The sequence below is a fragment of the Thecamonas trahens genome (genome assembly GCF_000142905.1).
Source record: "Thecamonas trahens ATCC 50062 unplaced genomic scaffold supercont1.2, whole genome shotgun sequence".
Classification (NCBI taxonomy): domain Eukaryota; order Apusomonadida; family Apusomonadidae; genus Thecamonas; species Thecamonas trahens.
Genome location: NW_013657678.1, coordinates 422,084 through 441,868, shown reverse-complemented (window position 1 = coordinate 441,868; position 19,785 = coordinate 422,084). Strand labels below are relative to the sequence as shown.

Below are 19,785 nucleotides of genomic sequence, written 5' to 3'. Positions count from 1 at the left end.
TCAACGTGTCCGGCCGACTGCCACTCCCCGCCCCCCCCCCCCCCCCTTACCCCCTGATGGCTTTCCCTGATGCGACTGCTCCAGCCATGTACTCTTGCCAAATCCCTCATCGGCGACTATCGCCTGCATCCCGGGACCAAAGACATGGAATACTCTCGTTCTTCACCCCTCCCTCGTCCATGATGCCACGAAGTCCCTTCCCCCCCCCCCCCCCCCCCTTCCTCCTCTGACTCGGCGGCTCGCCGTCCATCCCCCAACCCCGCTGCCTCTGCTCCCACCACACCCCGCACGCCTCACCACAGACGCCAACGCACACCTTTCCCCTGCCACACCACTCGACCACAGACCACACCCATCCACACCACAACAGCACGCCCCACTTCATGCATCCGCTCAGGGCTCTGGTCCTCGCCAGGACGGCGGCGGTGGTGACGACTCGGGCAACCGCTCAGAGGACGGGGGCGAGCTCGGCCCTGCTGGACCCATCGATGGGCTTTCGCTGTGCTGGCGGTGCCATGGCCTTTACTACCTCAGCCATGGCGTCACAGGCATCGAGTGCAGAAGCTGGTTCAAAGAGCAATGATCAGGCCCTACCGGCTCATACGGTGCTGCCGTACTCGCCGGCTTCGCCCGTGGCTGTCCATGCCTTTGCTGTCGGCTCGGTCGAAGCTGCTCACGCCTTGGCTGACGCGCTAGCTCTGCTGGAGCCGAGTGAGACGCCGCTGGCTCTTGCACTGGCCGTCGATCCCGAGAGCGGAGCGGAATTTGCGGGCGCGCGGAGCTTTGTCTCTGTTTCGGACGGTGTGCTGGACCCGCATCTGATCGCGGGCGTGCCGCCAGAGATGGAGCTCGACGCTCCGCTCTCGCTACTGCATCGGCTCTCGCCAACCAGCAAGCCGGCGAGCGACAGTGACGGCGACGGCGATGAAGCTGCCGCCGCATCTGCGCCGCTCCGGGTTCCCGCAGCTGTCCGAGGCACCGGCGCGGTTCCGGCCGCGTGGTGGAAGTCGACCCAGGAAGCGCTGGATGCCTGCAATCGCGCCGCTGCTGGCGCGGCAGACGCCTACCAGCCCGATGTGGTCCGCGACGACGAGGTCGAGGCGCTTCAGGGCGCCGAGAGCCTCGTCGGCGCCGCCGCTGCTGCGGGCTCGGACCTCTGGCTCGTCGATCGGCCAGAGTGGATCACCCTCCAGCGGTACTACACCGCCCACAAGGCAGTGTCGCGTGCTCAGCGCGCCGCCCGCTACCAGTTCACCTACCAGCTTTCTCAGGAGCGACTCGCTGCTGCCGCACGCTCGGGCAACTACGACGACGATGCCACAAAGGACGAGCTGGAGGCCAAGCTGAAGGCCGGCACCGCCCGCGTCCCGACCCGCCTGCGCTCGTTTGTCCTTGACGTCGCCACCCACAAGCACAACGTGTGGACGTCAGAGCGTGCCAAGTTTACTGCCGCTGCCGTCCAGCGGCTGCTGGCGCTCGAGTCGCTCCGCGATGGCGGCTCTACTGCCAGCGCTGGCGATCTCCCCACCGGCGCGGCCGACGCCGACGCCAACTGCGCGCCGACGCCCTGGGTTGCCCTCGTTGTCCCGGACCACATGCTGCCGTACATCGTGTCCGAGTGGCGCGGCTCCCACATTGACGAGCTTGCCTTTGCTAAGCTTCTCATGACCGAGGAAGGCGTCCGCACGCCGGCGTTCACCCGTGAGGCTCTTGCCCGGCGCCGCCTCCGCCAGGCCTCGTCGTCGTCGGTGCTCGCGACCTTTGCCAAGATCTCAGCTGTCGGTCTCGCCGCCGCCGTCGCTGCCATCGACGCCCTCGCCAATGGCATCATCTAGCCATCAACATGAACGCCATCCCCATGCCCACCTGCACTCAGCTCCGCGTTCGCCCGCCAGCCACACGCCACACCATGACCAGGCCGATGGCCACGCTCCGCACCACGGCCCGGAGTGGCACCGGCAGCCGCCACCCAGCCATGATCTCTGCCGCCAAAGCCCGCGACGATTGCATCGACCCTTCCGCTACAAGCCTATGACTTCCCGCGACACGCTCCATCATCACCATCCGCCTCGCCACCGACAACGCCGCACCCACCACTCCTGCCGCCATGACAGCCACCCCCGCCCAAGCCACTGTCAGTGGCCGCCACCGCCCGAGGGTGACAGCCCGGACTAGCCCATTCCAGCCCATCAGTACCACATCAGGCAAGCCATGAATGAGAGCCACTTCGTTCATGCCTGTCTATGCAGATATGTCTGTGATAACTATCCCGCACGGAGACGAGTGCCCAGACCCCCAAGCTCGCCGCTAAGCTCCCCCCCCCCCCCCCCCCCCCCCCCACCCCGCCCGCCGCCTCACGCCCCACCTCATCCGCAACAACTACTGGCACAACAAAAACACCCCCTCTCACTGCCACCCTCAACCCTCATAGCACCCGATAGCATCATTCCCTCCGTTACCCACCCGCCCGATCATCATCACCATGACCACCATAGGTCGCCCGTTCGCCCGTTCGCCCGTTCACCCCTTCTGCCGGCACGTTCCGTTGGCGAGGTGTGGCAGGCAAGACTCCACCGGGTAACGAGGCTGACAGGACCAACACCGAGCAACCAACGACCAACCAACTCTCTCTCTCTCTGCCCACCTCCTCCCCCCCTTTCTGTGCCCTGGGCATGTCATCCACTCGGTTGGGCGAACCTTGGCCATGCGAGGTGCTTGCCCTCAGCTATGGCGCCAGGCACTCGCAGACCTTGCTGGTGTGTGGGGTGGTGGTGGCGGCAACGGCGACACTGGCTGCTGCTCTGCTCCGTCTCTGGCCGCAGGCAAAGGCTGCTGCGCCTCATCCACTGGCGAGACTGCTGGCAAACCCGCTGCTCATTCGCGCTGCGTCTGCCGCTCTCCCGCTCGCTCTTGCTGCTCTGTTCCTTGCGCTCACCCTCGCCATCTTTCGCCCGCTCCCGGATGCGGCTGGCGTTGCCACCGTTGCCGAGCTAGCGTATCTGATCATCATTGCCGGTCTTGCAATCGCGCTGGCGGCTTTGATGGCGGCCGGCGCAAGCGGAGTCATGGCAATTGTACTCGCGAGAGCCTTTCTGGAACCGTTTGACGCCGTCCTGGCCCTCCCGCCACCGCTTGCCGGCCGGGAGACCGAGCTCCCGCTCCCGCCTGATGCGCTGCCGCCGCTTCCGCCGCTGTGGCGGGTGGTAGCAGGCTCTACGGGCAGCAAACAGTGGCAGAACGCGTGTTTGCTCAGAGTCTACCGGGCGCTTGCGCGGCGGCCAGACGTCCGCGACGCCGCGGTGCAGATCCATCCGCTGATGACGGTCCCGCGCTGGCTGGCACTGCAAGTCTTTGCCCGCGCCGGGCCGTCGGTCTACCTTGCTTTTACAGGACTAGGCCTGTTGGCCTGGCTCTTTGTCGCCGCCCGTGGCGAGTGGGATCCTGTCACCTCATGGTATTGGATTCTTCCGCTGCATACCGGCCTCGCCATCGCCACTGCCGTCATCTGCCGCCTGGCGTTTGTGGCAATGAGTGAGCTGGAGGCCCGGGCGTCAGAGTTTTGGAGCACCATGCTGAACACTGTCTTTATTCCCTCGCTCCATCTCGGTCTTACACTGGAGGCGTGCTTCACCATCGCCTCGGTCCACCAGTGGGCTGGTGGCTGGCACCCGGCGCTTGGCGTCGTCTCAATCGCTATTGCCACCGCGGTTTGGTTTGCCTTGCTTCCGCTCACTGCAGTAGCCCTTATGTGGTGCAGCATCTTTACGCTCACCTCGCCTTTGCGACCGGGCACCGCCGCCGCCCTGGTAATCTCGCGTTCGGGCTCATCTGTCGACGACCGCGGGCTCATCACGCCGATTCCACCGCCATCTCTGCCGGGCACACCAATTCACGGCTCGTTGCCTCCCGCACCAACGTCGGTGCGCCAGCGCTCGCCGTCGGTCTCTCTCGGGCAGGGCGGACGGCTCGGGCATAGTCTCACTCGCCGCGCAGTCTTTCAGGCCGTGTTGGACATTGTCGGCTCGCCGCATGTGGCCTTTGAAGTCCTCGAACGCTGCGAGCGCAACCCGACAGGAGTCTCGCGCTCACCGCGGCGCCATCGCGGGCAGCTCAACGACAGCCAGCGATCCGGGTCGGAACCACACCAGCTGTGGCAGCGTATTCCTCACGGCGACTCACCGCCGCCGCGAACGCTCCGCCGCCGGACGTCCGGGTCGCATGAGATGGCAAGTACCACCGCCATCTCGCGGTCCGGCTATGACCACTCGGTCATTTTTTCCGACGAAGACTTTGCCAAGCAGCTCTCGAGCCAGCTCGCTGCGCTGGCAACCGGCCGGCGCGGCTCGGCTGCCGATGTCAGTGGCGTGTCGTCGCTACCCTCCTCGCCAGCCAAGAACCGCTCCATTGACTTCACCCACAAGCCCGCCATCCGCGCACGTCGTCGCATGTCGATCATGGAGACTGCGTCAAGGTCATCGTTCGCAGGTGGTCTCTCGCCAGTCCGCAACGACGGCATGACCATCCCGGGCTCACATTCGCGGACCGTGTCGCGCTCACCGGGCTCGCCTCTCTCGGCCCGCTCGGCACGCTCGTCATCGTCGGCCTCATCATCAAGCATCGACTCGAGTCGCTCGTCGCATGGCATTATTTCCTCAAATTCGGGATCCAAGGTCAACAGCTCGCGCTCACAAAACTCGCTTGCGCCGTCGGGACCGAGCTCGGTCGCGGCCTCGGGCTCGTCGCCCATCCTCCACGCGCCGCCCGACGACAACGCCCGACTCATGTCCACCGCGCCTGCTAGCGCAATCTTTTCCCGCACTCCGACGCTGCCCGACATTTCTACGGGCGTCTCGGATGACATGCTCGAGTGCAGCGAGTCATCAGCGCACGAGTCGCTCAGCATTGTGGTCCCGCCGCCGGACCCTGCGGCGCAGCTGCCGTTCTCGCGGCAGGACACCCTCACGCTCATTTCGGCCTCGTCGAGCTCGCTGGACCACGTCGGAAACAGAAGTAACCCAGGCGGACTTGCGCCAGGCTCATCAGATCCCGCCGACATCGGCCTCTTCTCGCGCGGCCAGTCGCGCCGGGCGTCGGACGACTCAGGCCGCGTCATTGGGTCGGCCGAGTCAGAGACCGAGCTCTCGGACGAGCTCGCCTGCTCGCCATCAACCGGTCTACTCCCAATTGCCCCACCAGACACAACCCCGATGGGCCTGTTTTCTCGCGGCCAATCGAGGCGAGGATCAGAGTAACAAGCCGTGGAAACAGTTGCTACTCTCGAGTCCGCACCTTGTCAGCCTTTTGTCGCACCGCGTAGCGCATTTGGTCATTACTCCATTTGCCGGTGAGCGGGGTAACACGTCACCGAGACAGCGACCGGAAGCGACACGCAGGAAAGGCAACATGGGCCGACCACCAGAGCGTGTGCTACTTCCAGAAGGCTTCGAAGTCGAGCCTAGCCGAGACGTGAACGTGAGCCAGGGAGAGCGCGAGTCGGAGGTGGACTGCGGCGACAACGAGGACAGCGTGAGCGGCGGCACTCTTTGGAGCTGCACCCGCAGCGGATCGTCTGACGGCGACGGGAAGGCGATGGCGACATTGCCATCGAGCAGAAGCAATTCGATGACAAGAGTGAGACCAAGCCGCCTGACAGAGATGGAGGGCGAGAGCGGTGGAACCGGTGGGGATGACGACTGGATGACGGCACTGCTGCCGGATCGCTGGCGGCACGTGGTGGGCATCACTCTGGTGGCGCTCTCGGCCTTTGTCTTCTCGGTCATGTCGCTGTTGGTCAAGGTCGTGGGCTCGTCGCTCTCGTCGTTTAACCTAGTGTTCATTCGGGCAATGGTGCAACTCGTTCTGGCGATTTTCTATCTGTGGTACCATGCCATTTCGCCGTACAAGGCCGAGTGGCCACTCAAGCGCAAGATCGTGCTGGTCATGCGCGGCGTCTTTGGCATCTCGGGCGTTTCGGCCATCTACTTTGCCATGCAATACCTTCCTCTGGGTGACTCGCAGGCGCTGTTCTTCTCGTCAGCGGTCTTTGCCGGCGTGGCGGCGCGGATTGTGCTAGGCGAGCGGTTTACGGCGCTCGACCTGGCCATCTCGCTGGTGGCCATGGTCGGCGTGGTGTGTGTGGCCCAGCCGGTAGCCATCTTTGGCTCGTCGTCGGGCGCGGCGAGCGATGCGTCGGTCACCTCTGGCCAGCGGTGGCTTGCGATCGGCCTGGCGCTCTTTGGCGCGTGGTGCTCGGCCGGCTCGTACGTGTGTATCCGGATTGTGGGCAAGTCGGCCAACTACCAGATCCTCACCTTTTACATGGCCGTTGTGGGCGTGATCGTCCCGCCGCTCATCGCGCTTGGCCAAGGCGAGCTGCGCGCACCGCATGGTGCCAGCGAGTGGCTCGGCTCTATTGGCATTGGCATTTGCGGCTTTACCGGCCAGTCACTCATCAATCTGGGCGTCCAGAGCACTGCTGCCGGCACGGCCTCGGTCATCCGACTGCTCGATGTCGTCTTTGCCTTTATCTGGCAGATCATCATCCTCCACGACCGCCCGCTCCCGTGGTCCATCGTCGGCGCCATTATCATTATGTGCTCTATCACCGCCAAGACCTGGATCAAGCTCCGCCAGAGCCCGCCCGGACCGCTGCCTGACGTCCCGGCCACCTACATCCGCCTTGTGGAGAACCTCTCGTCAACCTCGGACTTTTCCGACGACATTGAGCTTGCTCTCCTCCGCGCCTCACTCTCACCGTCTGCAGCCAACGACATGCAGTTGCCATCAAGCGAAGAGTAGTCCCTCTTCCAAAGCCTTCAGTGCCTCTGCGGAGTTAGTACACACGAGTCATCGGGCAATGATGACGCCGAGCCGGTCGTCTTGGTCACGGCCGGCCGCTCGAGCGCATAGTCCGTTGAGCTGCAAACGTCCGGCATCTCGCTGTCGGCATCATTGCCTTTGTCACAGTCACAGTCACAGCCACGACCACTCTTCTCCAAAGAGGATAGAGAGTGAGCTACACGAGGTCATGTCGTCCCTGGAAGCGCGGGTCCATGGTTCGTCGAGCCCGCAGCGGGCGCTCTCTGCTGAACTGGAGAGCCTGGAGGCCCGCATCCGTGCCCGGCGCGCCCGGCATGAGCAACAGCGCGAGTTGTGGAACCTCTCGCTCCGTGAGTACGCCCGCGCCTCGTCGGCGCTACCTCCTGCACGGAGTGTTGGTCGTGGCGGTACAGAGTTCCGCTCCCGACCAGCAAGCTCGCTTCCGCCTCCCGCCCTCCGCGCCGGCGCGGAACGTGGCACGGTGCGGGAAGAGGCGCCGCCGGCCGTGACGGCCTCTGTCCCACCTCCAGAGGCGGCAATGTGCATTGGCCGGCCAGTCGGGCCTGGAACGGTCGCTCTTTCACCGCCGCCGGTGGCGCTGGCGGATGCGAGTGGCTCGCAGACGCGGGTGGCGGCAGTGATGGCGGCACGGCGGGCGGCGCGCGAGGCTGCTGCGGCCGCAGCGCGCTCGTCAGTCGAGCCCGAGCCCGAGTCGGAGCCTCTGATCGAGCCAGCGATGGCGCCTGTGCGGCAAGCACCTCAAATGGCGCCAGCGTCACCGATCGCCGCAGTTCCGAGCTCGCCGGGTATGTGGCGAGTCGAGACGGAACGAGGCGGGCAACGCCCGCGGTCGCAGTCGCCCGGTGGTGATGCCGAGGCTCTGGTCGAGACCAGCATGCGGATGGCTGCATTACGTGCACAATCGTCGTCACCCAGTGGCGGACAGGGCTCGGATGGGGCGCCTGGTGGCGTGGGCACACCTGGAGGCTTTGAGGCTGAGGCAACGCGATGGTCTAATCGGACCGGTGCGTACGTGACGACGCCACATACCCGAGTTGTGGGAGTCACGCCCGACGTGGTGCTTGCAGCAGAGTTGCCGAACGAGCCTGGAGCGAGTTCAGCGCTGCGACCAAACGATGTGCACATGTTTGTGGCGTTCAAGGCGACGGTGCACGAGATGACGCGAGCGGTGCCGCCCAGGTACGAGCGGGTAGCGTGGAAGACCAAGGCATCGGGCAAGCATCTAGTGCTGCGCCGCGGATGGCCGCGGCAGCTTGTACTTCACATTGCAGAGCGAGGCATGGGCTCCGACGCGGTGTTTGTCTCGGACGTGCTTGCTGTGTACATCTCGACGTCGCCGGTAGCGCACTCGGGCGCGCCGCTACCGATTGTCAAGAGCGAGCCGTCGCCGGATGGGCGGTACCTCCGCGTCCATGCCGACTGGCCGCCGGCACTCGACGCAGAGCTTGGACTCGACGAGTTGAGCAGCAAAGGCGAGCGCAAGATGCTTTTTGCCTTTGTCCACCTCTCGCTCGGGCCGGCGGTCGGCGAAGTGCTCGAGCTGGAGACACCATTGGTGGCCAAGGTCTACGCGCAGAGCTCCAAGCGAGTCAAGTACAACTGGAAAAAGCCGGCGAGCTACGTGGTGGACCCGTATGACCGGATGATTGCATCGGAGCAAGTGACGCTCCAGCGATATGTTGTGAGCGTGGCGTTTGATGACGGCTCACCCGAGGGCGGGCGCATCCGGGCAGTTGCATGGGACGAGAGCTAGCTAGCCACGCGCGGGGAAGCCGACGTGCAGGGGTAAAGACTCTGACATTGGTAGACAGACAAGTTCATTCTGTGAGCGAGGCAGCCATGGCGGCAACTTCGGACTGGACCACCTGAAGCGACTGCTCGGCGAGGAGACGGTCGCGGGCCTCAGCGATCCAGGAAGCGACGAGGCGGGCAGGCCACTCTGCGGACGGCAGTGACTCGAGCTCCGCGACGGCGCCGGGCAGGTCCTCGGCAAAGAGGCAGGCGTGGGCGCGGGCAAGGACGGCGTCAACGTCGTCGCCGGCGACGCGGCCCTCCTTGGGGAAGGTGAGGGTTGCGTGGAGGTAGGAGAGCATGTGAGCGCCGAGTCCGCCGTTGAAGGGAACAAGGCCAACGCGGCGGACGCGCTTGCGGACCTCCTCGAAACGGTCGCAGAGGTGCTTGTAGGTGGGGATGCCCTCGCGAGCGAGAGCGGGCGGGATGGCGTCGATGGCGAGGACAATGACCGACTCGCCGCCGTTGAGGGCGGTCCGGCGGAGCTGGTCGAGGGCGTCGTCAAACGGCTGCGACTCGAGAAGGACCTTGGTGAGGCCAAAGGTGTCTGCCGAGAGAGTGTGGACGAGGGCGGAGAACGACTTGAACTGGGCGAGGGCGCTGGCGGCCTTCTCGACGTTGGTCAGCTTGTGCTCGATGGTGGCAATCTTGGCGAGACGGTCTTCGCGCTCGCGGCCGTACGACTTTTCGAGCAGGACGCGCTGCTCGGCAAGCTCCTCTTCCCACGCCGCGGTGAGCTCCTGCAGCCGAGCGTCCTGGGCAGCCTTCTCTGCCGCCAGGTGCGCCTTTTGCTGCGCGAGCTCGCGCAGCTTCTCCTCCTTCTGCTCGAGAGTGAGCTTGTGGATGGTGGCGAGGCGGGCACGCTCCTCCTCGAGCTCAAGAGCGTGCTTCTGCTCCTGGAGGCGAACAACCTCGTCAAAGGCCTTGGCGTCAATGTCCTCCTTGCGGCGAATGGCGTCATCAACCCGCTCGCGGATTCGCTCCTCCTGGGCTAGCGCCTGCTGCTCGATGACGGTCTGTAGGGCAGCAATCTGCTCCTTCTCGCGGCGGATGATCTCGGCCTGCTTGTGGAGACGGTCCTCGAGCGAGAGCGCGTCGTCGGGCGTGGCCAGCAGCGTCTCTAGCCGCCCGTCGTAAGCCGTGGCGCTGCCGTGGCTCTTGCTTGCCTTCTTCTTGCTCGCCTTTCCGGCGTGCTTGGCCGGCGGGTCAAACTGATGCGCAATGCGGGTGGCCTTGCGCTTGTGGGCGTCGGCGGCAGCATCGGCGGCGGGCGCGGAAGCAGCAGCGTCGGTGGGAGCAGAGGGTGAGGTACCCGCCGGCTGATCGCTGCCAATTGCAGCAGAGGCTTCCGGTGCCACAAAGGGCGGCGGGAGCGGGGTCGACAGCGGCTTGGTCAGGGCAGCGTCAGCGGCAGCGCCGTTTGAGGCGCCGAGGATTGCGCCGATGGTCGGCCACTCGCGGTGGAGCCGGTCGTTGAAGGCGTCATCACCGTGGGCCTTGGACCAGACCCAGCCTGAGGCACCGGCCAGGCCACTCAACCCCACCACGAGCATGTACGTGGCGGCCGAAGGGCCCGAGGCCGCTGAGCCCGACGGCGGCGGCGGCGGCTTGGCGGCTTCGGGCGCAGCGCCCTTTGCGGCGGCAGAAGAACCAGAAGACTTCCCCGAGCTATTCTCACCCAGCACACCACACCCGCCATCTACTCTGTGAGTCACCCTCGGCGGGCTAGCCTCCGGCATGCCCCTCCTCCCTCTCCTTCCTTCCGCCCCCGTCACAGTGGTCGGCTCTCTGGCTGGTGGCCATTTTTTGGTGACTCGCGCGGCTCACGACTCGGCCACCGACGACGGGTATGGGCATGACAAACGTACCCCTTTCCCGCAGAAGCAACTGGCTTGGCATATGCACGGGCAAGAGCAGCCATTGAAGGCTTGGCCAGTGGCCGGGCACTCTGTAGCACGCGTCGTCCAAGCATCGCAGGGAGGAAGGTGATGTAGAGAGAGGCGTGGAGGGGGCCGAGAGGTGGGGGTGGGGGAGGGGGGAGGGAGGGGGGAGGGGAGGGAGGAGGGGAGGGCAGCTCCGGGTGCCGCTCATCGCCCACCGTTCATCATTCGGGCTGGACTTTGCCCAAATGGTGGGGCACACGCGTGCTGGTTGCTTGCTGAGCCGTGTTTTGGACGAGAGGGTGACGACGAAGAAAGGGGGGGGGGGGGGGGGGCAACTCTCTCTGTCTCTGTATCTTCCCCCCACCGCCCACCCACCCACCCACCCACCCTTCTCGTCGCCACCCATAGTCCCCTTATCGCGCTCTCCTCGTTCACCCTCTTCGCTCTCGCCCCTCTCCCCCACCCCCACCCCCCCCCCCCACCCCCACCTCCCCTCCCCCACCTCCCCTCCCCCACCCCCGCTCTGAGGTGGAGGGCATGGCAATGATGACCATGTTGGCAGACGAAGACTTGTTTGACTACCTTCCGGATGAGCTTGTACTACACGTGTTCAAGTTCTTGCCGACGGTTGATGTGTGCAAGGCGGCGAGCGTATGCCGGCGGTGGCACCGGCTGACGGGCGACACCGTGCTGTGGAAGTATCTGTATTTACGATTCCAGGAGCAGCGGTTCGAGCGGTTACAAGCTCAGGGTGGCTCACTGTATGCACACTGTCCAACAAGGCTCTCGCTGGATTTGTGGCGGTGGCGTGATGCATATCGGGCCCAGTTCAACTGGTCAAAGGGCGAGTTTACCGTCCGTGAGGTCAAGACGCCCGAGGTCGTCGCCGATCTCTCGGTCAATGGCACCATTGTGTCGACGACCTCGCGGTGGGACGATGCTCTGCACATCTGGGACATTGCCAATGCTCCACCACAGGGCCACGACCGCGATGCCAACGCCGGTCCATCAATGTTTGAGCGCCGGGTGGCGCGCGCCAAGGAGCTGGCGGCGGCCGTGGTTTCTGCTCCCCTCCCTCTACCTGATGGACCGTCCGAGCCCGAGGACAGCGATCTCGGCGAGTTGCTCTCTTCGGCGTACGAAACTAGTGCCATGGATGCGTGCCATGTCCAGAGCGTGCTCTCGCTCTCAGGCGCGCGGTCACGGTTCAAGTGGTTCATGTTCTTTCCGTACAAGCACGGCTCGCTAGTGGCCGGCATTGCGCGGACGTACCTCCGGGTGTGGGACATGGAGAGCGGCGAGCTTGTGCATGCCTTTGAGGACGCGAACGGGTGGACGGCTGAGGGTGTGTACTTTGGCTCGTCCAAGCTTGTCAAGTCATCGCCGTTCCAGTCGTCAGTCAAGATCTACTCATTGGCGTCCGGCGAGCACACGTCGACACTCCGGCTTGTCCACCATGATCTCGCGCTCAACGACGTGTATCTTGTTGGTGCATCCGAGACCGTCTCGGTCTTGGACCTTGAGACCGGCGACTTGCTGCGCTCTGCGCGCCGGCCGCGGCTCAACGCGTCGATTGTCGAGTTTGACGACGAGCGCATCATCACCGGTGACTCTAGTGGCGGCCTGGTCGCCTTCGACATGCACACGCTGGCCATGACGGTCATTCACACGGCGCCAGACTTTGGCATCATCACCGATTTGGTCTTTGACGACGTCCGCTTGGTCGTGGCCTCGGCCTCAGGCTCTGTTTCCGTCTGGCAGCTCGGGCCCGACTACCCGCTGCTCTTCACCATTTCCATCCACGCTGGCGCTGTCCGCCGGGTCTACTTTGACGACATGAAGATTGTGACCACTGGCGACGAGTCAGCCATCCGCATCATTGACTTTTCGCCCAACTCGAAAGATGACGACGCCAAGGCGAGCGATGACGCCGCTGTGGCGGTCATGACTGGCTCTTGAGGGCCCGGTCGAGCCACTCGTCGAGGTGCGCAAGAAGCGACCACTCGTCAGTGCGGATGTGGACAACCGAGCCTGTGTCGGCATGACCCGGTGTGTCACCGCCACTCGTTGCATCCACATCAGCGCTGCCGCCAGCGGCGTCAAAGAAGACAACGTGGTGCCGCGGCGGAACAAACACGAGCGAGCGGGATGCATCAACGACCAGCCCAGCGCCAACAGCTCCTGCCAGATACCGTGCGAGTAGCCCATGCTGCGGTGAGACTCGGATCGAGTCGTGGACGCCGGCAAGGCTCTGCCACAGCTCGTCCCAGAGCGGGGCGAGAAGCGCCAGAGGAAGGCACGGCGGCGCGAGGAACAGGTCCTCCACCTCGACCTTGACCATGCCGAGGTCGGCCGCAGCCGCAAAGCCCGACTGATCAGTGTAAATCATGTCGACCTCGACAAGACACGGGAGTGGGCGGCGCGGGGTGAGTGCGACGGTGACAAGCGCAGACGTGGCGGCTGCGTCGCCAGCACGGACCAGGTACGGTACCGTCGCCTCGGCGGCGGTGCCGAGCGCTGGCGGCGTCTTGAACCGCAACACAAGTCCAAACAACGACGATGGGATCGGCCGCGATGGTCGGACTACGCCCGAGTCGTCAGTCGGCCGCGGTGTGGCCGCCAGTACGGCCAGCGTGTCCTCGTCCTGATACTGGACCCGAAAGTGTAGGTCGAGGGAGTGAGCGGCGTCGCCGAGCGAGTCGAGGTAGGCGGCGACGGTGAGGAGAGGCTGGTCTGGGCTGGGGGGCGGGGAAGCGAGCTCCGCGTTTGCAGCGGGAGCCGTACGCAGCCGCGCAGCACGCTGGAGGGCAAGGAAGCCAGGGGGGGCGGCATATAGCTCGTCGACTGGATCGTGGGCATCGAGATGGGCCGAGAGCGAGTCTGAACGCGAGCGTGAGCGCATTCGCGAGGCTGAGAGCGAGTCTGAACGCGAGCGCGAGCGCGGGCGGAGGCCCGGGCTGGTCCCTGCTGCCGCGCGCGAGGCCTCGTTTGCCTTGTCGATGGCAGTCAGCATGGTGGCGATCGGATCGTGCAGGACAGTAGCGTCGTCGCACAGGAGGTGCAGCTTGTCGGCCGGGGCATGGGTGAGGAGACGGAAGAGGAGCTCGGCACGGTCACGGACGACAATTTCCGGGTAGTGAATGCGGAGGAGAGTAAGGAGGGCTCCGAGTGGCTTGAGCAAGAGCGCGAGTGGATGGACGAGCATGAAGACGTTGGCAATGTCGAGAATGACCATTCCTGTCCGCCAGTCTGCGGGCGGCAGTGCCGAGCTCTTCCCGAGAGCCAGCCGAACGTAGCCTGCCAGCGCCGAGATGAGCGGTCTCGGTGCGATGCGAGTCTGAGAGGCCATAACTTCGACAAGCGGCAAGTACGGGACTAGGCCGCCGAGCGCGAGGCCCCGGAGCACTGGGGCAACGTGGCCAGCAGGACCGCCGGCTGCCAGCGGCGAGGCTGCCAGCACCCGCCACGCCTCACCGAGCATGCTCGCATACTCGTCCATGAGCCAAGTCGCCGAATACTCCGAAGCGTCGACGGGCAGCGCTGCGAGGACATGGATCCAGGCCAGGAGCGCCGGGATGAAGCGTGGCGCGGCGGCGACAAGCGCAAACGAGGCGTTGCGCAGCGAACGGCGGAGCGGAGGATACGCCCGCCAGAGTGCAGTGAGTACGTCGAACCAGATGGCGGCGAGGCGCGAGCTGGGCTCGCAGTACATAAAGTCGTCGAGTGCTGTAAGCGCTGCCAGCGCGGCGTGCGGCCAGAGGAACGCTCCGCCGCCGAGATCGAGGCCCGCAAGCGGGATGAGTCGCGGGAGCGCCACAAGCTTGGCATGAACAAGTTCGAGTGGATCAAGCGCCGATGGCATGAGAGCAGGTAAGAGCGCGTCCAAATGGAGGCCCACAGTCGAAGCCAGCGACAAGAGCCAGTGGAGGGCGAGGAGCCGATGGGCGAGCGGGGAGGCAAGGCCGTTGACTAGCGCAGTGAGCCGGGCAACAAGCGTGACCTCAACGTCGGCTCGCGAGAGAAAGGCCTGCCATGGGGCAGTGCGAACGAGGCAGAGTATCGTGTGAAGCGAGACAATGTGCGACGAGGCGAGGAGCTTGGCGGCGGGTAGCTTGAGCAGCGAATGTGGGAGGCCGGACGAGGCGAGGACTGAGGCCACAGCCATGAGCACGTCGTGGACCGCGAGTGGACTGAGAAAACGCAGCGAGTCAAATAAGAGGGTGATGAGGGTGCGGACGTCGCGCGCGTGTCGCTCAGAGAGCGGGTGCGGCATGCGGACCAAGCCCGAGGCGACCGAGGCGGCCAGCGCAGCATTAACGACCGGAAGCGGGAGCGAGTACGACATGTCCGGGATGACAGGGCCAGCTGGCTGGGAAAGAGCAAGTGCTAGCGCTCCGTCGAGGACCGACGCGTCCGAGTGGGTCGAGCTCACGTCGTCGCCCGGATGGAGGTGGACAAAAGCTGTGAGGACGTTGTCGAGTACGAGGGCCACCAGGCGCATGTAGGCCTGACAGGCCGGTCCGGCCTCGGCCTGGGCCAGCGAAGCCAGCGCTGGCAGCTTGGGAGCCAGTAGGCCTGGCGCGGCAGCTTCGAGCTGGAGCAGAGCTTCGCACATGGCCTCGCGCAGGAGATCCGAGCCTGCGTTGACGGTGGCGATGTTGTCGAGGAGGAGGCAGACGAGCGAGTCGACCATGTCTGGCGCATGGGCAACTGCATTCATGCTCAGCAGCAGTGTGGCCAGCGCAGAGAGCAGCGAGCTCCGCAGCAAGACCGAGAGCTCCGAGCCGGGCTCTGTGAGGCCGGCCATGAGTCCCTGTAGCAGCAGCCGCGGGCCCTCTGTCCGCAACGCGTCTGGCTCTGGATAGAGCAAGACACCGACTTCGCCAAGAAACGCCAGCAGCACAACCTTGACAGTCTCGTTGGACGCAGCCTCGTACAGCTCGAGCAGGGCAGCCGGCAGCTCTGCATCACCCCCAGTCAGTCCGGCCACTGCCAGCGCACGTGCCCGCGCCTGCGGTGACGCCCTACATGCGCTAAGGAATTGGAGAAGGGCCGGAAGGGAGGCGAATGAGAGCATGTGGAGGGGGTGGGGTGGAGTGTGGCGCTGTGTGGGAGGCGGAAGGAGGAAGGAGGGGAGGGGGGCATCGTGGCGGTCAGCTGGGTCAAGCCGACCACCGCCACCCCTCCCGACAACGTGAGCGAGATTGATCAAAATGGCAGCTGCGGATGGAGGAGGTGGGATTGGAGACGCTAGGCTAGTTGGTGTCGGGGACGATGGGCTGGGTGGCGGCATGGGACGGAGGAAGCGGCGGCGAGAGAGCGTGGGCGCTGACGAGGTCGAGAACATGGGCCACAACAACGCGCTTGGGTCCAGCTCTGACCCCAGCTCTGGCCCCATCTCTGACCCCAACTCTGGCCCCAGCTCTGACCCCAGCGCTGACCTCGAGGCCAAAGGATGGTGGCAGGAGCTTGCGCTGTGCGAGCTCCTGCGGAGGAGACTGCGGAAGGAGCTGGGCGAGTTAGAGGCGGCGTACATGGGCTCGCAGGAACAATGCGCAGAGGAGATGGCGCACAAGGGCGGGCGACGGTGCAAGATGGTGGCGGTGCGCGGGCTGAAGCGTTGCCACTCGCATCAGCCGTCGCCGGTGACATGTCCTGTGGATCCGTCGCACAAGCTCAAACTGCGCGACTACCACGGCCATGTCTTTATGTGCCGCGCAGCAGGGGCGGATCCACAGGCTGGGCGTCCGCCGCGCGGCGATGCCCACGCGCCGACGGTGTCTACACTTGCTGAGAGCGGCGTTGCCGAGCGGTTACGAGTGGCTTACGTCGATGATGCTCTGGCAGTCGTCCACAAACCGGCAGGCATGCTGACAGCGTCGTCACGCTCAGGCGAGCTTCAGATGATGGACGAGCTCGCCAGAGTTGCGCCAGAGCTGGTCTCGCCTGAGCTGCAGTATGTACATCGCCTCGATCGCGACACGTCCGGCCTGGTGGTGATGGCGCGGAGCAAGATGGCGGCGCGCGAACTTTCGCTGGCGTTCAAGTCGCGGTTGGTGTCCAAGGCGTACGTGGCGCTGGCATGTGGCGACGTTGATCCCGCGGTGCTGGCGGCGGCCAAGGCAGCTCAAGTACACCCGTCAGAGCCTTGCATCGGCTGGCCCGCGCTCCAGCTCGAGTGGGACGCAACACACAAAGCGCTTGTGGTCGTCTCAGGCCTTGCGTCGCACCCGGATATTCGCATGCTCAACGTGGCGACGCCGATCTCCAGCGGGGTGGGCAAACCGGCGATGACGGTGGTTCGGGTCCTGCGCCGCGGGCTGGAGAGCTGCGACGGGTCGCCGCTCACGCTTCTGGCTATGTATCCGCTGACCGGGCGGACACACCAGCTGCGGGTGCACGCTGCTGCACTGGGAGCGCCACTGCTTGGCGACGATGTGTACAACAGCGAGTTTGGCAACCGCGAGCGGTATGGGGATCCGGCGGCATCAATCCTGCATCTGCATGCGGCTCGGGTCGCGTTTCCGCACCCAACGACGCGCGAGGCGATAGCAGTGGTAGGGCGTCCAGAGATGGAGGTCTCGCGAGCGTGGCCGCGAGCGTAGCCTGGAAGTGTGGAGAGAGTTTAGGCAAAGACGTCAGCCAGCTCGTTGTACTCGGGCTGGTAGATGATGTTGTTCTTGCGGCGGAGCTCCTTGGCGTTGCGCGAGCGGTTGTGCTGGCGCTGGGCGGTCTGCTTGCGGCGGATATGGCGGGCGAGGTTGGGCGAGACGTAGTTGGGGTTCTCGTACAGCGTAGCGCCGCAGAACGAGCCGTCAAAGATGCGGACAATGTTGAGGACCATGCGCGGGCCGATCTCGACCAGCTTGAGGTCGGCGTCGCGGGCAGTCTTCTGCTCGTCGAACATCTGATAGTTGCGGAACCAGATCTTGCCGTCGATGTAGGCAAAGTTGAGGACGTGGTCGACAAACGGCTTGGACTTGGGGTGGCGGTTAGGCGTGCCAAAGACCTGGATGAAGATCTCCTTGAGCAGCTTGAGCGCCGGAAGCTCGTCAAAGGCGGCGTCAAAGGAGAGAACCGGGCGCGAGCCGCGGAGGGCGTTGCCGGTCAGCTTGAGCTCGTCGAGGGTGTGGATGTTGAGGACATGGAACTTGACCGAGGGGCCGTGCGGGATGCGCGAGATCCAGAGGTACAGGTCCTGGCCCTTGCGGGCCTCAAAAAAGATGCACGAGTTGCATGCCTTGAGCTCGGCAATCTCGTTGATGATGTAGAGCTTATCCTTGGCGTCCATCTTGACCTCCTTCTTCGAGTGCGGGAGCAGGAGGCGGAGGTCGTTGAGCAGGTGGCGGAAGCGAGTGGTGAGGCCGCGGGTGCCAAAGACGAGCGTCCGCTGCTTGTTGCGGTACTTGGGCGTCGTCCACAGTGTGTTGGCCTTGCGCGGGTGGGCCGTGCCAGCGATCCGCTTGACCTTCTTGGACGGGTGAACCAGGTCGTCGTCGCCAGACTCGACGCCCTCGGCAGCCTCAGCCTCAGCACGTGCCCGCACCACCTCCATCGTCTCTGCAAGGCTCAGGCCCGCTCCCTCCTCAATGGCCAGCTCCGAGTCGACAGAGCCCACCGACGAGGCCGACGCCGCCCCATCCTGATCGCCATCCTCCTCGCCATCAGACGACGCCACCTCTGGGGCAGGGCTCGCCGAGCTCGAGTCCGACATAACCGGCTCCTCCACAATGCCCTTCTTCCGCGCATGCCGCTTCTCCTTCCTTGACCGGGTCGCTGCAGGCGACGCCTTGGCTGCTCCGTCACGCGTCCGCTTCCTCCCCATGTTATCGGTCGAGTGGTGCCGGCCTCGGCTCGTCCTCAGCCTTAGCCCTCCGACCTTGGCCGATTCCATGGCTGCTTGTCAAAGCATGAAATGAATGAGGCAAATTTTGTGGCCGAGTAGCTGACAGCGGAACTTGGCGCGAATACAGTTGGCCATGCTTTGTCGAGTGATTCTCTGCCACTCGTAATTCGCCGCACATACTACACACACACTCTCTCTCTCCTGACAGCTCCATGTCTCAACCCGGCCAACGCCTCCAGGAGCTGCCCGCCGCCACGCCTCACTCCCCAGCCCCGGTCCCGGGCCCGACCCCGGGCCCTACACAGCTCTACTGCAGCAGCATCACTGGGATCAGGCAATGATCTGCCTTGCTCACATGAATTTGCTGCACGTGCTCCAGCTCTCTCACGTGCCCGCACCTCCCGCGACGTTTTCTCACTTGAACGTTCCCCAGCTCCCCTATTTCGACGCCACCGCCTGCTGCTACGAGCCCACACGCCGAGGACGGGACTAGCCGTGCCCGAAACATCGCTCGCACTCCTGTAGTCCTTAGCTGGCTGCTCCACCACCGCCGTCACGATCGCCCCACGTGGAGGCCGCTAGATAAGGGCGGAATTTTTCCCATTTCGGAGCAAAAAAGTATGCAAAGCAATGGGAGGCTCCACACACGGGAAGGGAGGTAGCACGCTCGCATTGAGGAGGAGCGAGAAGACAGGCAGCGACATACTTCACCCACCACCCACTAACGCATACACCACCACATACACTCCTCCTCCTCCTCCTCCTCCTCCTCCACCCCCTGCTCACCGCTCGGCCACCTCCAACACCACCGCCCTCCTCCCCACCACCCCTGGCCTCCGCCACAAACGACAAGAACATATCCCAGCACTTGGTACGGGCTCGTCAGCCAGCTTCCTCTCAGTCCCCAACAACAACAACAACAACAGCAACCTCCCCCCCCCTTGCACGCTCTCTTACCCTCCGTCACCAACACACAGATTCGCCTTGCATGCCAGCTTGTACACCATTGGCCATGCAGCCAACGAGCCTCGCCTTGCTCCTCATCGTCTGCCTAATCAGCTGCTCGCCAGCAATGGCCCAGATGCCATCTTCGCCGCCGCCGCCGCCATCTCCGCCGCCGCCGCCGTCACCTCCCCCTCCTCCTCCATCGCCGCCGCCGCCGCCGCCGTCACCTCCCCCTCCTCCTCCTCCATCGCCACCGCCGCCACCGCCGTCGCCTCCTCCCCCTCCTCCTCCATCGCCGCCACCGCCGTCACCTCCTCCCCCTCCTCCTCCATCGCCGCCGCCGCCGCCGCCGTCACCTCCTCCTCCTCCTCCTCCATCGCCGCCGCCGCCGCCGCCGTCTCCTCCTACGCCTCCGCCGCCATCGCCGCCGCCGCCGCCGTCGTCGCCTCCGCCGCCTCCTCCTCCACCGCCGCCGCCGCC

At 65.0% G+C, this 19,785-nt stretch overlaps 9 protein-coding genes across 9 annotated transcripts; 6 read left to right on the top strand and 3 right to left on the bottom strand.

Annotated features, from left to right (window-relative positions):
- Positions 1 to 532: 532 nt before the first annotated feature.
- On the top strand, positions 533 to 1,835 carry AMSG_00507 (uncharacterized protein; the record flags this gene model as incomplete). The annotated part of the gene is made up of 1 exon (XM_013907330.1): positions 533 to 1,835. Exon 1 carries the CDS (start codon positions 537 to 539, stop codon positions 1,833 to 1,835), a length of 1,299 nt encoding a protein of 432 aa, XP_013762784.1. The 5' UTR covers positions 533 to 536.
- A 647-nt stretch (positions 1,836 to 2,482) lies between these two features.
- Positions 2,483 to 5,333, top strand: AMSG_00506 (uncharacterized protein; the record flags this gene model as incomplete). The annotated part of the gene is made up of 2 exons (XM_013907329.1): positions 2,483 to 2,502; positions 2,738 to 5,333. The coding sequence occupies 2 exons, from the start codon at positions 2,483 to 2,485 to the stop codon at positions 5,250 to 5,252; spliced, it is 2,535 nt and encodes an 844-aa protein (XP_013762783.1). The 3' UTR covers positions 5,253 to 5,333.
- A 191-nt stretch (positions 5,334 to 5,524) lies between these two features.
- On the top strand, positions 5,525 to 6,853 carry AMSG_00505 (transmembrane protein 20). Its single transcript, XM_013907328.1, has one exon. It carries the CDS (start codon positions 5,590 to 5,592, stop codon positions 6,796 to 6,798), a length of 1,209 nt encoding a protein of 402 aa, XP_013762782.1. The 5' UTR covers positions 5,525 to 5,589; the 3' UTR covers positions 6,799 to 6,853.
- A 139-nt stretch (positions 6,854 to 6,992) lies between these two features.
- Positions 6,993 to 8,648, top strand: AMSG_00504 (uncharacterized protein). Its single transcript, XM_013907327.1, has one exon. It carries the CDS (start codon positions 7,028 to 7,030, stop codon positions 8,591 to 8,593), a length of 1,566 nt encoding a protein of 521 aa, XP_013762781.1. The 5' UTR covers positions 6,993 to 7,027; the 3' UTR covers positions 8,594 to 8,648.
- Positions 8,641 to 10,370, bottom strand: AMSG_00503 (uncharacterized protein; the record flags this gene model as incomplete). The annotated part of the gene is made up of 1 exon (XM_013907326.1): positions 8,641 to 10,370. The coding sequence occupies one exon, from the start codon at positions 10,368 to 10,370 to the stop codon at positions 8,658 to 8,660; it is 1,713 nt and encodes a 570-aa protein (XP_013762780.1). The 3' UTR covers positions 8,641 to 8,657.
- Positions 10,371 to 11,011: 641 nt separating this feature from the next.
- On the top strand, positions 11,012 to 12,917 carry AMSG_00502 (uncharacterized protein). Its single transcript, XM_013907325.1, has one exon. The coding sequence runs from the start codon at positions 11,052 to 11,054 to the stop codon at positions 12,471 to 12,473; it is 1,422 nt and encodes a 473-aa protein (XP_013762779.1). The 5' UTR covers positions 11,012 to 11,051; the 3' UTR covers positions 12,474 to 12,917.
- On the bottom strand, positions 12,569 to 15,591 carry AMSG_00501 (uncharacterized protein; the record flags this gene model as incomplete). Its single annotated transcript, XM_013907324.1, has 2 exons — positions 12,569 to 12,577; positions 12,625 to 15,591. 2 exons carry the CDS (start codon positions 15,589 to 15,591, stop codon positions 12,569 to 12,571), a joined length of 2,976 nt encoding a protein of 991 aa, XP_013762778.1.
- A 142-nt stretch (positions 15,592 to 15,733) lies between these two features.
- AMSG_00500 (ribosomal large subunit pseudouridine synthase A) lies at positions 15,734 to 17,378 on the top strand. The gene has a single exon (XM_013907323.1). The coding sequence runs from the start codon at positions 15,806 to 15,808 to the stop codon at positions 17,117 to 17,119; it is 1,314 nt and encodes a 437-aa protein (XP_013762777.1). The 5' UTR covers positions 15,734 to 15,805; the 3' UTR covers positions 17,120 to 17,378.
- AMSG_00499 (brix domain-containing protein 2) lies at positions 17,140 to 18,352 on the bottom strand (the record flags this gene model as incomplete). The annotated part of the gene is made up of 1 exon (XM_013907322.1): positions 17,140 to 18,352. Exon 1 carries the CDS (start codon positions 18,337 to 18,339, stop codon positions 17,140 to 17,142), a length of 1,200 nt encoding a protein of 399 aa, XP_013762776.1. The 5' UTR covers positions 18,340 to 18,352.
- Positions 18,353 to 19,785: the final 1,433 nt, after the last annotated feature.